This window comes from Capra hircus, chromosome 11 (genome assembly GCF_001704415.2).
Source record: "Capra hircus breed San Clemente chromosome 11, ASM170441v1, whole genome shotgun sequence".
In the NCBI taxonomy this organism is placed as follows: domain Eukaryota; kingdom Metazoa; phylum Chordata; class Mammalia; order Artiodactyla; family Bovidae; genus Capra; species Capra hircus.
In genome coordinates this window covers 67,849,429-67,862,856 of record NC_030818.1, presented here as the reverse complement: position 1 = coordinate 67,862,856, position 13,428 = coordinate 67,849,429, and the positions used below count along the sequence as shown (strand labels likewise).

At 42.8% G+C, this 13,428-nt stretch overlaps 1 protein-coding gene across 2 annotated transcripts in view; it reads right to left on the bottom strand.

Moving 5' to 3' along the window:
- Positions 1–13,428, bottom strand: part of ANXA4 (annexin A4) — a 74,827-nt gene that overhangs the window by 42,160 nt on the left and 19,239 nt on the right. For both annotated transcript variants that reach the window (XM_018055460.1, XM_018055461.1), the window contains exon 2: positions 5,333–5,385. In XM_018055460.1, coding sequence (XP_017910949.1) covers positions 5,333–5,335 — 3 coding nt within the window. In that variant the 5' untranslated portion in view covers positions 5,336–5,385. The remainder of the gene's footprint in view (positions 1–5,332; positions 5,386–13,428) is intronic.

The window sequence follows — 13,428 nt, the reverse complement described above, 5'->3', positions numbered from 1 at the left end:
AGATGGCAGTGGAGTTCAGATTCATCTGGAAACCTTGCTCTGCTCATAATGGGTGCTATGTGCTTTGAAGATGCTGAGTTCATAAGCTAAGAGTAAGAGATCACCAAGGCTAAATTTAGGGCTGAGGTCATACAGAGGGTTCTTCTGACTTTTCTGATAATGCTTCTTTTGACAAATGGTAGAAGTTACCAAATTACCAGTGGTACGATGTTATGGTGATAGCACTGAACACCTAGGGAGATGACTATGAATTACTGCAAAGGCAGAGGGTTTTACATCTTATATAAGCCTTGGTTGAAAGGCACCCCCACAGCCTGGTGCCTATGACTCCAGTAAAATCTCAGATTCATGGAGACAGTCAGCTCCATCTCCTCTGCATCACTTGGGGGTCATGAATTCTGTAAAGGAGTAGGTCTCTGTGAAGGAGACATGGTGGGCATATTTTGAGAGGTAGTTTATGACCAACCTAGATAGCATAGCAGAGACATTACTTTGCCGACTAAGGTCCATCTAGTCAAGGCTATGGTTTTTCCTGTGGTCATGTATGGATGTGAGAGTTGGACTCTGAGGAAGGCTGAGCGCCAAAGAATTGATGCTTTTGAACTGTGGTGTTGGAGAAGACTCTTGAGAGTCCCTTGGACTGCTTCGAGATCCAATCAGTCCATTCTGAAGGAGATCAGCCCTGAGATTTCTTTGGAAGGAATGATGCTAAAGCTGAAACTCCAGTACTTTGGCCACCTCATGCGAAGAGTTGACTCACTGGAAAAAACACTGATGCTGGGAGGGATTGGGGACAGGAGGAGAAGGGGACGACCAAGGATGAGATGGCTGGATGGCATCACTGACTCGATGGACATGAGTCTGAGTGAACTCTGGGAGATGGTGATGAACAGGGAGGCCTGGCGTGCTGCGATTCATGGGGTTGCAAAGAGTCGGACACGACTGAGTGACTGAACTGAACTGAAGCTTAGTGGGAAGGAGCACAGGCATTGGAGTTGAACAGATCCAGGTTGGAATCTGGCTTCAATGCTTCCTAGCTCTGTAGTCTAGGGGAAGTTTCATTTTTCTCACCTGTATGTTAAGAATAATAACGACACCAATCCACAGGGCTGTTGTAATAATGAAGGAGGATAATATAGCAAAACACTTAGTACAAACAGTAAATACAAAACCAAAAACTCAACTCAGTGGCCTGAGTGGCTCTCATCAGTATAATTCAACATGACCTCAGTAACATTTCTATAATAAATATAATAGTGAGATTCTTATATCTGTTTCTGATAATATCCCTAACGCAAGCCTATGGGGTAATGTCAAAGCAAAATCTAGAACAGAGCATTGTACAAGGTGGCAAAAATAATGTAAAATAGATCTAAGGCTCTTTTTAATTTGATCCAAGGATGTACATGGGGCCTATAAAGGCATGGAGGATTTTTATACCCATAGGGCAGTTCTTTAGCAAGTCAGACTTGAGCTCTATGAGCTAGTCCACCTTAGGCTGGATTTCTCATGCCCACTGTGGTCCACATCAAGCCCATACAAAGGCTTCAGGTCCCACGGGGTGTGGGTCTTATCTGCTGGAAGACCAGCCTTTCATCCCCTGAATATGGTGAACTTCAAAACACTCATCACTTTTCTACACTTGACTGAGAAAAAGACAATGACATTAACTTCCTTGGTCAGTGGTTAAGAATCCACCTGCCAATGCAAGGGACATGGGTTCCATCCATCCCTGGTTTAGAAAGAGGCCACATGCCATGCACCACAACTACTGAGCCCACGTGCCAAAGTACTGAAGCCCACATACCCTAGAGTCTGTGCTCCCACAACAAGAGAAACTACTGCAAAGAGAAGCCTGTGCACCGCAACGAGAGTAGCCCCTGCTTGCCACAACTAGAGAAAGCACGCACACCAACGAAGAACCTGTGTACCCCGACAAAGACCCAGCATAGCCAAAAAACATATAAAATAAAAATTAAAAAACTTCCTTGGGCACTGAATTGCATCCCCCCAAAAAGGTGTGTTGAATGTCTAACCCCCAGTACCTCAGAATGTGCCCTTATTTGGAAATACTGTCATTAAATTAATTACTTAATTAATTATAATAAATTAAATCAAGATGAGGTCCTACTGGAGGACAAGGGTAAGCTGATAACTCAACGTGAATGGTGTCCTTAGAAAACAGCACGTGAAGACAAAGACACTCAGGGAGAAGACACACGGAGACATGTTGTTGACTCCAGTCTCTGCTGAAGAATGCCTAAGATTGCCAGCAAACCACCGGAAGCTAGAAAGAGGCAAGGAAGAATTCCCCTCGGGATTTCAGAGGGACCTTGGCACTGCCAATACCTTGATTTTGGATTTCCACCCTCCAGAAAAGTAAGACAACAAATTTCTATTATTTTAAGCCACCCGGTTTGTGGAGCTTTGTTATGGCAACCATATGAAATTAATGCAGGCATATTATCTGTTTTCTTCTACTATCTATCAATAGCAACAAGCAAATTGGTGATTGGCTGTCAAAATTCTAAATGGCCAAGCTCAGCCCTTGACCCCCACTGGAGACAGCTTTCTGAGTTGAATGTTTCACAAGGTTCTTTCGGAATTCCAGTATTGAAAGAATTTTGGATGGTATTCAAACACTGCCTTTTAAAGCAAACTGCATTGCTGATGGACACTAAGGAAGTGTTAGTCACTCAGATGTGTCTGACTCTTTGCAATCCCATGGACTATAGCCCGCCAGGCTCCTCTGGCCATGGAATTCTCCAGGCAAGTACTGGGGTGGGTACCTAGTATGGGATTAAAATTAATATCTAACAAGATGAATTGATGCAAAGGAGGACTATGCAAAGATAGCTTATCTGTGAGCATTCTTAGGGACTCTTTTTTTCAGGAACAAGATAAGCTGGGGAAATTTGCTCCTGTTAGCTCTGAAGTATCCATATTGATTCAATTCCAGGGCATAATGTATGATTACCTGTTCAGGGAAGGCAGGGGATTCCCCACAAGGAAGGCGCCTCATGGCAACAGGCAAAGGGAACAGAGGATGTAGGGAAGAATGATGAAAACAAATAGCTAGAAATCGGTATTGTATCACAATCGATGAACTGTTACTCAGTTATTAAAATAATAATGAAGACGCTAAATGTCAAAAGACTGGAACATGATACAAAGAAATACGTAGCAGTGAAAAGGAACGGAGGAACAAACTGCTGACACAGCACCATGGGTGGTGCAAAAAATACAGTGCTCATAAAGAAGGAGTAGACGCTCTGTGACTCCATTTATAGGCTCTTCTGGAACAGGCAAAACTAATCTATGATGAAAACAATCAGATCAGTGATTGCATTTCTGGAATGGAGTGGAGGACAGGGAGGAGACAGAGCTGGAAGGGGCATGAAGGAACTTCCTGAAGTGAGGAAATGTTCTATCTTAAGAAGAGGGCAGACACATGGTACATTTGTCAAAACTCCTCTACCAGTAACCATAAGAGCTGTGCATTTCACTATATGTAAATTATACCTTTGAAAATTTTTTGTAGATATATGAAAACAACGGCTTTTAAAACATGCTTTTCTTTTAGAAATGGATCATATGGTCATTGTAGAGATTTGGAAAAAAAATTTTTTTTTTAAATTAAGAAGAAAATCTGAGTGGGAAGGGGAAGGATAAATTAAGAGGTTGGATTTAACCACTATATGTAAAACAGATAACCAACAAAGACCTACTGCATAGCACAGGGAAATCTACTCAATATTATATACTAACCTATAAGGGAAAAGAATATATATATATCTGAATAGCTGTGCTGTATACCTGAAACCTACATGACATTGTAAATCAGCTATGCTTCAATAAAATTTTTTAAAAGAATTAAGAAGAAAATCAAAACACCCATAACTTCACTACTGAGAGTAAATAATTTTAATATAAGATGTAATATAAACTTGTGTTAGCATAGCAAAGGTTAGAGTGAATACACTAACTCTTTTTTATGTTCTTATTACTACTATTTCAAAACCACTATTGAATGAGTAGGATCCAAAACTAAAATGATGGAAAATAATAGGGAATTACAATACTGAGATTATATCGAATGGCTTTCCTTTCCTTTAAAGATATACTTTATCTGTCCAATAAATAATAGTCATAATGGGAAAACAGGGTCTAGGAAGAAAAACAAGAGCAACTGAGGCAGTTTTCCTCAGTGGAAAGCCCATGAAAGGATCACTTGGTTATAGTCTTCACATGTAGAAAGGCTGAGAACCTGCTCAGAACAGGAAGAGCAACCCATTAATTTTGAGTCCCCAGAGCCAAATACCATGCACAAAGTAGGGATACCATAAACATGTCTGAATAAATGTTGTACATGTCCAGGGAGAACCCATCAAGAACAAATAGATTTTAAATGAAAGCATAAGAGATTTGGTACAGACATGAGTAAGCCTTTGACTGTCAAGGATGATGAAGAAAATTCTAAAATATCTAACAAAAAAAAATGTTAAACGTATATTACTGTTTGTTCAGTATAGTTTACACTTCCATTTTCCTAAAGGAAGGCGTCTAGAGCTGGCAGAATGTCCAGGTCCTCTCTGGATATAAGATTCTACTTCTATTATTTCTTCCCAGAAGACCAGGGATTAAGCATCACCTGCCCATTCACTTCTCATTTCTCATTCTCCCATTTGGGCAGGAGAAGAAGAGCAGGTGGCCAGCCTCAGGTAGGGCCACATTTGTAGCTGAACGGCTCAGCTTCCACATTAGCAGGCAGCTTTGTGGAACCCTCAAAGGGATCCAATTCCCTGCCTGTCCCAGAGATCAGATAACGAAGCTCAGAGGAGTCCAGCCACAGCTAGCAGCAGGAGGTGGATGAGAAGCTAAAACACTCTTCCTGATAAGCCTAAAAAGATAAGATAGCACCCAAAGCGGACGGAAGTCATCTCCTGCTGGGAAATGCGGTGGGATTTTGGATTTTTCCTTTTTATTTGCCTACAGTTTCTACAACAAACACATCGTGCTTCTACAGAGAGAAATAAGTTGTTTCTGCATCTCAAGATGTTAGAAGGATTCAAAGGAGTCCCTCTTTGAATTAATTTTCAGGGTCAGGAGACTCACCAGCCCTGAAAGAGGGTTTCACCAGTGTTTCAGGCGACTCACCAGCCCTGAAACGGTGTTTTTGGGAAAAAAAAAAAAAAGAAAATACCTTTCCATTTCCTCCTCCCTCCCCTCTGTTGAGCAAACAACCCTTTGTATAAGACAGCAGGCCCTGATTACACATCCTGTACCTGTCTGGGGCTGGCACCAGAGAGGGTGAAGCCCATCCCCAACTTACCATGACTATGACTCTATGTCGGGGTCACCGTTCGGTCAGTCAAGCAGAAGTTTCTGTGTGATAAAAGCAGAGGGGATGAGAGAACTGTCATTAAAATCATTAATCAAGATAACTCACAGTTTGCACAAAGTTAAGCCACAGGGAAATAACACCCAATTTCATCAAGAGGGCAGCTATTGATTAGCTTAAGAGACAAGAGCCAAGCTAATCATTAAAGAGAAACTGTTCTAAGAGGCCAGTGAATTATGCCAGACAAACAGTCTCCTAGCTGCTTTTCTGCTTGGAGATAACACATTATAGAAATGATCCCTCTTGCTTAGTTAGGGTGAGCTATATTACTTGAACTCAAGCCAAGCCTAGATTCTAAACTGGAAGTGTTAGTGGATCAGAAGAGGTGCCTCTTGGAGACAAAAGATAATCTGACTACATCAGGAGAAAAGTGCTGCACTCCAGCCTTTACCCTGAATGAGTCGTGTGTGTGTGTGTGTGTGTGTGTGTGCACGCGCGCGCACGCATTTGTATAAGATAACAGGACATTGGCCCAACTCACATTAGACCTTTCTTTTTCCCAGTGGCCACTGTCACTGCCACCATCTCAGGACTTAAAGGTGTTTCTGCCCTTTAAGCTACAGCCTTACACACTTTGCCTTTGGTTCTTCGGCACCCCCTCCAACAAAAAGCCTTGAGCCATCACACCTGTATTCAGTCATTTAGCATGCAAGAAATGTCTTTATTGTAGATGAGCCTCTGAGGGGCAGACCCACTGGCTTCCTGTTTGCACATTCAGGTCCTACAGAAAAGGCTCCTTTTCCGAGCATTTGGTGAGATCCTTGAACTCAAAGAATTATCCTAGAACTAGAAGCATGGGCATCACCTATGAGTTCTTTACAATGCAGAATCCCAGGTCCCCACTCCAGACCTATTGCAAGAATCTGCATTTTAACAAGATTCCCAGAATACCCGTCTGCACAGTGGTTTGAAAATCGCTGGCCTAGATAACCCTGTCAGGTTGTTGTTATTGTTTAGTCACTAAGTTGTGTCCGATTCTTTGCAATCCCATGGACTGTAGCCGCCAGGCTCCTCCGGCTATGGGATTTCCCAGGCAAGAATACTGGAGTGGTTTGCCATTTTCTTCTCCAGGGGAATTTTCCTGATGCAGGGATTGAACACACACCTCCTACATTAGCAGGTGGATTCTTTACTGCTGAGCCACCAGGGAAGCCCAGTCTTACCAGGGAGCCTTGTTCTATCATTCCCCCAGAATAATTGCATCCTTCTTGGCCAACTTTATCGCCAACTAAGTCCTGTTAGGCCACAGTCACTCTTCATCTTCCACTTTCTGAGGCTCAGCTTCTTTTTCCTTGATTCCCATCACTCACTGCAGACTTACCCCGTTTGACCTGAGGGTCAATCCCTTCCTGCCGGGAATGTCAACTGGCCCTGAGGCACAGATTGAGCAAAGGTGCAGAGATGGGGATGAGCTGTGGCTTCAGGGCGAGGCTGCTGGAGCAGAGGGCTCCAGGGAAGGCTCAGAGATACAGGTGGAAAAGCAGGCGGGGAACTGATTATCAAGGGCCCTGTATGTCCACCTGAGGAGTTTGACTTATAATGTAGGCAGTGGAGAAACAGTGAAAGGGTTGGATTTTGCAGAGAAATAATGTAAGACAAAATATACTTTAGCAAATTACTATACTAGGGAGTAGACTAGAGTCAAAGCCAAGGAGTCAGGAAGGCTTGAAATACTATTAATAGTACGGGAACAAAGATCTGTACTAAAAGAGGCAAAGATCTGGGCAGGATGTGGCCCCTGGGATAGGATTTACACATGACTTTTTTGGAAGGAAGACGTTATTGGATTTAGTGGCTCCTGAATTATCTGAATTTATACATTCAATCACTAAATATCCGTAACACACCTCTATAGCTCAGCCATTGTTTTCATTGATAGAGATAATATGGTGAATAAGACAAGGAACCTACCTTCAAGGAGCTTACAGTGTTTCAGGAAAGACTGACAAATAAAGAGATGACTGCCTAAGACAATTGGATACTAGTAAGATGAAAATACAATAGGATAATGGTACAGAACAGGGATCAACAAACTTCCGCTCAGGGGCCACATTCTAATTTTAAACAGTCTATCAGCCGAGAAACATTTTTAACATTTTCAACAGTTGACCAAAAATCAAAGGAATAATATTTCATGACACACGAACATTCTATAAAATTCAAATTTCAGTGGTGGTTTGAGCAAAGCCTTCTGGAAATACTGAGAGTCATTATTCAATGAGCTAGAAATATTATACCACAGGAAGAAGCTGTGTCACATTTGAACACAGGGTGCTTTTAGCCAGACAATGTATTTTAAAACTTGGACGGTACACAGAGTAAGTCCATTTACATAAAAACAGCTGTTGTGTATTTATTATTTACTAGTATCAACTGAGTTTCTAAATAGATTTTAGAAATGAATGCAGTCAATGGCACCCTTTGATTCTTTCATTAGATAGCAGATAATACATGTAAAGTGAACCTACACAAATGCTACCTAGCACAGTACCTGGCACCTCAATAATTAGGCAGCAGCAGGGAAGGAATTCAACACACCCCTCCCCCAAGACAGAACTGCTGTAGGCCTCTTCTCAACTCCACAGAACCATCAGCCCCCGGAAGATGAAAGGCCCTTTTCCATCTGTAAAAGCTCGCCCATGTGTCCACGTGCAGAGCCAAGGATTCTTATAGCAAGGGACCCCCAAGCTTTGGGATCAAGTGCCTGATGATCTGAGGTGGAGCTGATATAATAATACAATAAAGCAAACAGTAAATGTAATGTCCTGGAATCATCCTGAAGCCATCGCCACCTGCCCCCGCTTCCAGTCCACAGAAAAACTGTCTTCCATGAAACCAGTCCCTGGTGCCAAAAAAGGTTGGGGACAACTGCTCTAAGGAACCTTTTCTGCCTCAGCCTCCTTTATTCTTTTGCTCTTTCTCTCTGAGGGCCAGCCTACAATCCCATAAGCTGATCAGTATGACCAAGCTCACAGTGACTCAGATTCTGTTGTTGTATACAACTTTGAGGTTATATAAGCTCCTTTTGCAGCTCAAGGGTCGGGAGAGGGGCAAATTATTAGCAACTGTGCCTCAAACTCTACATCTGGGAAATGCAGACACAGTCAGTTTGGGGTATAGCTCAAATGACCTTAAAAGCATCAGGACTCTTCAAGATGGAAAGATGAAGCCTGAAGAGACCATACGTTTGAGATGTCTTTTAAAATACCAATATGTGGGTGGGAACCTGCATCTTCTTTGTAATATGTGAACTCCTCACCTAGGGCTTCCCTGAAGGCTCAGTGGAAAAGAATCTGCCTGCAGTGCATGAGACATTGGAGACGTGGGTTCGATCCCTGGGCCAGGAATAAATCCTGGAGGAGGAAATGGCAACCCACTCCAATATTCTTGCCTGAAAAATTCCATGGATAGAGAAGCCTGGCAGGCTATAGTCTATGGGGTCGCAAAGAGTTGGACACGACTGAGCAACTAAACAGAGAGAAACAGACACCTAAGGCTCAGAACAGGGCTCTCAAAGGTTTTAGGACATAGTTTTAGAGCAACTGAAAGAAAGCTGGTAACTCAACATAAGAGACTTATCCCAAGGGAATACATATTCCTTTGCATAAGGGAGTAACACGCTGTAAATTGTTGTTTAGTCACTAAGTCGTGTCCGACTCTGCAACCCTATGGACTGTAACCCACCAGGCTTTTCTGTCCATGGAATTTTCCAGGCAAGAATACTGGAATGGGTTTGCCATTTCCTACTCCAGGGAATTTTCCCAACCCAGGGATTGAACCCATCCATGCCTCCTGCTCGGCAGATGGAATCTTTACCACTGAGCCACCTGGAAAGCCTTAAGCTATAAATAAATTCAATCTATTTCAGGTTAAGATTACATGTACTTTCAGAAATAATTTACAATGAATTCATAAAGAAAAATTAGGTATGTCAAGAACACACTCCTATTGTTTTTCTATAAGATGTTCAGAAGGACAATTATTACACTACTCCACATACTGCCCTATTATATCACTGCCAGAAATTGGCAACCCAGTGCTGACTCAAGCATAGTTTCTTAAGTCCTTACAGCAGATTGCAGATGCATGAACAAGGCCCACTCCTGGTAATATTGCGGGAGGCCATGCAGACAGCAATGTGATACATTCCTCCCCACCCACCAAGACTTTGGACAGCAGGCAAATGAGACTGACTAGTAAAATCAGTAAATAATCATTAAAACAATGATATGCAAACTCATCTAAGGAGGAAGAATGGCTACCGAGATGAAGCCAGCTGGCCAAAAGCTGTTAGACATATTTAAAGAAAAATTCTGTCCAACAGCAATGCAAGCTCAACCCAAAACCGTCACTGAGGTTTACTCTAAAATGTTTATCAAAAGCCTGGCCTCAAAAAAGGTTGGCTTGGCCCCATGATCAATGTTCTAGGCGTCAGATATTTCCCCACTGTGAAGATGAATTTTATCCATCTAAAACTCTTCCTTCTGATTCCTTGATTGCCAAGGAAACTCTTGACTGGAGTTTGGCTTCCCATGTGGACCTCTCTACAAAGTACTGCAGTATACGGATTTTTTTTTCTAAGTAATAGTTATATTTCTCAACATAAATAAATAAATTAACCATGTGTGCAAGCATGTGAGTGCCTATGAGTGGTAAGCCCATAAATACAAACCTGTCCCTAAGAGATGAACCCCTTCTGGATGTGCTAACAAATACAGTTTTTCTGGTCTTGCCGGAGGCAACACCACGGTGAGTTCACCCCATGACCAGATGCTTTCTTTGAGACCCCAGCATAACTTGGCAGTTGCTCTCCGTTCAGATGCAGAACATTGACCCAAGACTGGCACTCTTACCCTTCACTGTGAAGGGGTCTGATGGCCTTGTGACACATTCTTACACTGAATCCTTCTCCTCCCTGGAAGATCACATGTGAGTGACTCATTCACCATTTTTCTTTGGCACATGGTTTCACTTTAAATCCCAGAGGATGACAAATTTAAACTTTTAGTCTGTGGACTTGTGGAGAGTGCAACTGGGCCCCACCCAGGCACTAAAGGCTTTTTAAAACTGTCTATGAAATAGGAACATGAAAGCGACTCTTCTTCCTTGGATCTTTGATTCTTCTAAAGTTAAAGGAAATTTTGTTCCCTGGATAAGGTTTTTTATTTTTAAACACTTAATCCAAGCAAAGTGTGCAGGCTAAGCGAAGGCAAAGTTGAAGACTTGCTTGCTAAGCAATTCTTAGAGAAGAATCTCTTTCAACCCACCATCTGGCAAGTAACTTATTAACAGTCTTTTGTCCAAATTTTAGCCACTTATTCACAGCACTGTTGGAACAGTAATAATTTCAATCCACAAATAATTAAAAAACACATTTTACATATAATTTAAAACATCCCCACTCTTTCTCTACCATTTGTTCCCACATCATGCCCAAGTCTATTCAAGTTTTCTACTCCAGTGATTCTTTTGTCCAAAAGGCAGGGAGAAGGAAGGAAGGACATGTCTTAAACACTCCTCTACATGACCTTAATCTGCCTAACCTTTGGAGTCCTGACATTATCTCCACTCTACAAACCAGATGGATAATACAACAATGAAAGTTGTTTATGGCGAGTCCTATATTGTATTAAGAGATAAGATTAGAAAAATAAAAAGAGTAATGAGATGGCCTTAATGATTGCTGGGAGAGCTGGCTGGGCCCTGCACTCTTAGTTCACCTTCTGCCCTCCTAAACACCTTTCTACTTCACATTAATACCTCAGTTTCCCCAGGCACAAATCATTGCATATTCTAATAAATTTTATAAATATTTCTCTGGATACTGTTTTCAGTTTTCATAGTATAAACTTTCAAATTTTCCTAAGTAATTTTCTCTCATTATCCGAGTGACTCCAAGTGCCACCTGTCGACTAGAGATCTTTGGAATTCTGGTCGGTGGGCTTTTTGATGGTGGAGGTGTTTTTTAATTATTTTGCCTTTTAATTGCAGACAAATTGTTTGGATTCCCCTCCTCCTCGCAGGCTAGTTAGCATAGAAACATGCACTGCTAACACCAAGTACTACTCTCAGTCATGGAACTAAAAGGATAGTTTCACTGATGTATCTCAATCATTCAACAATCATGATCTGAATGCCTGCCCCAGACCAGGTACCATTCTAGGTGCTAAAAGGCAACCTTAATCTCTCCATTTGTTACCTTCATATTGAAAATTACCCCCTGTGCCTTGTCTGTTTGAGAGTAGCCTAACAGAAAAAAATTCTGGTAGTGGTTGGCAAGAACTCTGCTGAACATACTTCCCATTGCAAGGACTCTACACCCTTTCTGAAGGTTCATCTCCAGCCTTTGGTCTCCTGGTCATGGGGCTCACTCCTCCAAGGGGTAGCCTCTGGCACTGCTCAGTGGCTCAGCATCAGGAAAGCTGGCCTTGTATTCTTTGTTAGGTGTGCTGGAGCTAAAGGGGCTTTATTTTTAAATAAGTATTTACTGACCATCTAGTTACATTGAGTGCTTAGGTGCTTTATCATGGGCTTCCCTGGTGGCTTAGACAGTAAAGAATCTGCTTGCAGTGTGGGAAACCTGGGTTCGATCCCTGGATTGGAAAGATTCCCCTGGAAGACGGCATGGCAACCCCCTCCAGTATTCTTGCCTGGAGAATCACCATGCACAGAGGAGCCTGGCATGCGACAGTCCATGGGGTCACAAAGAGTCGGTCATGACTCAACGACTAAGCACACAGGTGATTTATCAACACTATTTTGCTTCCCCTTCTCACTGTCCAGTAAATTGGGCAGGATAACTTAAATTTGAGAAAAGTTAAGCATAATGCCCAAAGTCACTCATGTAGTAGGTGGTAGGAGCTACGTTTTCAGTCACAGCCATTACTCTAGAGATGTACTCATGATGCTATACCATGCTAAATGCATGTATTTTCACACACGTGTATAATTATACACTAAGGCAGGTGTCAGTGATAGAAGCTTTTAGGAGTAACAATGGAATCAAAACTTCAAATTGTCACATCTTTTGCTGAGCTAAATGCTTTCTTTTTCTTTGTATCTTTAACAAGCTGGATGAAAAAAAACAAAACAACAACAAAAACACTCCTCCCGGACCTATCTGCTGGACACTGGACCCCACTTGGGCAGACAGCGCCCAATCAAGAGTGCTGGCTCTTTGAAGAGCGTGGTTCTAACCCCACATGCCCCTGCCCTAGTTCAGCCATCCGACCTTTCCAGTGGAAGAACAAGGCAACACGGCTCTGTGACAGTGTCTCTCGGAGCCAACACATGGCCGGAGTCATGTCATCTGCAGCTGAGAGGTACTCAGTGTTTCCATCCAAACCCCATCCGGGCACATTCTGTGCCCCTCCCCTCCATGACAGGGTCGAGCATCCTGTACGCAGTTGGATGCGTTCCACCCACAATCAGAAAGTACCCTCGGTGCTGCCCACATCAGAGACTGACTGACGCATTACACCATGGAGACAGTCAAGGGCTAGAAATACTGGAACCGTTTGATTATGTTTATCCTAACATCAGCAATATTTAGACTGTCCAGGGTACACCAGTAGGGAGAAAAAGAAGGGCTGCTAGGAATAACTCTTCCAGCTTATACTATGAACCAAAAACAGCACGGGCTTTCATTCAGAGTCTAACATGGGGTTTGGCGCAGCTCTGACGTGTTTGCTCAAGCCCCAGATGGCAGTTTACTTACGCGATTAGAGGCCCCGCCCCTCCAGGCTTGAAATACAACTATTCTTTTGATCTCTCTGAGTTGATTTTCCCCTAATTCAGATCAAAATGTCTAGCAAACAGCTGAGAGAGCAATTCCCAGGCTGTGCTGTAACTACACAAAGAAAGCAGGAGTAGAAATGGAGTGGAAACGCCTGCCCCAGAAAGGGCTCATTGCCACCACGGTCGGATTGTTGAGTAGAGAAGGCTTCAGACAGCGCCCAGCCCCACCCTCCCTGGAGACGGGAAACAGCCCTGTCTACACCTTAGGTGGTAGACCTGCCTCTGGGTAA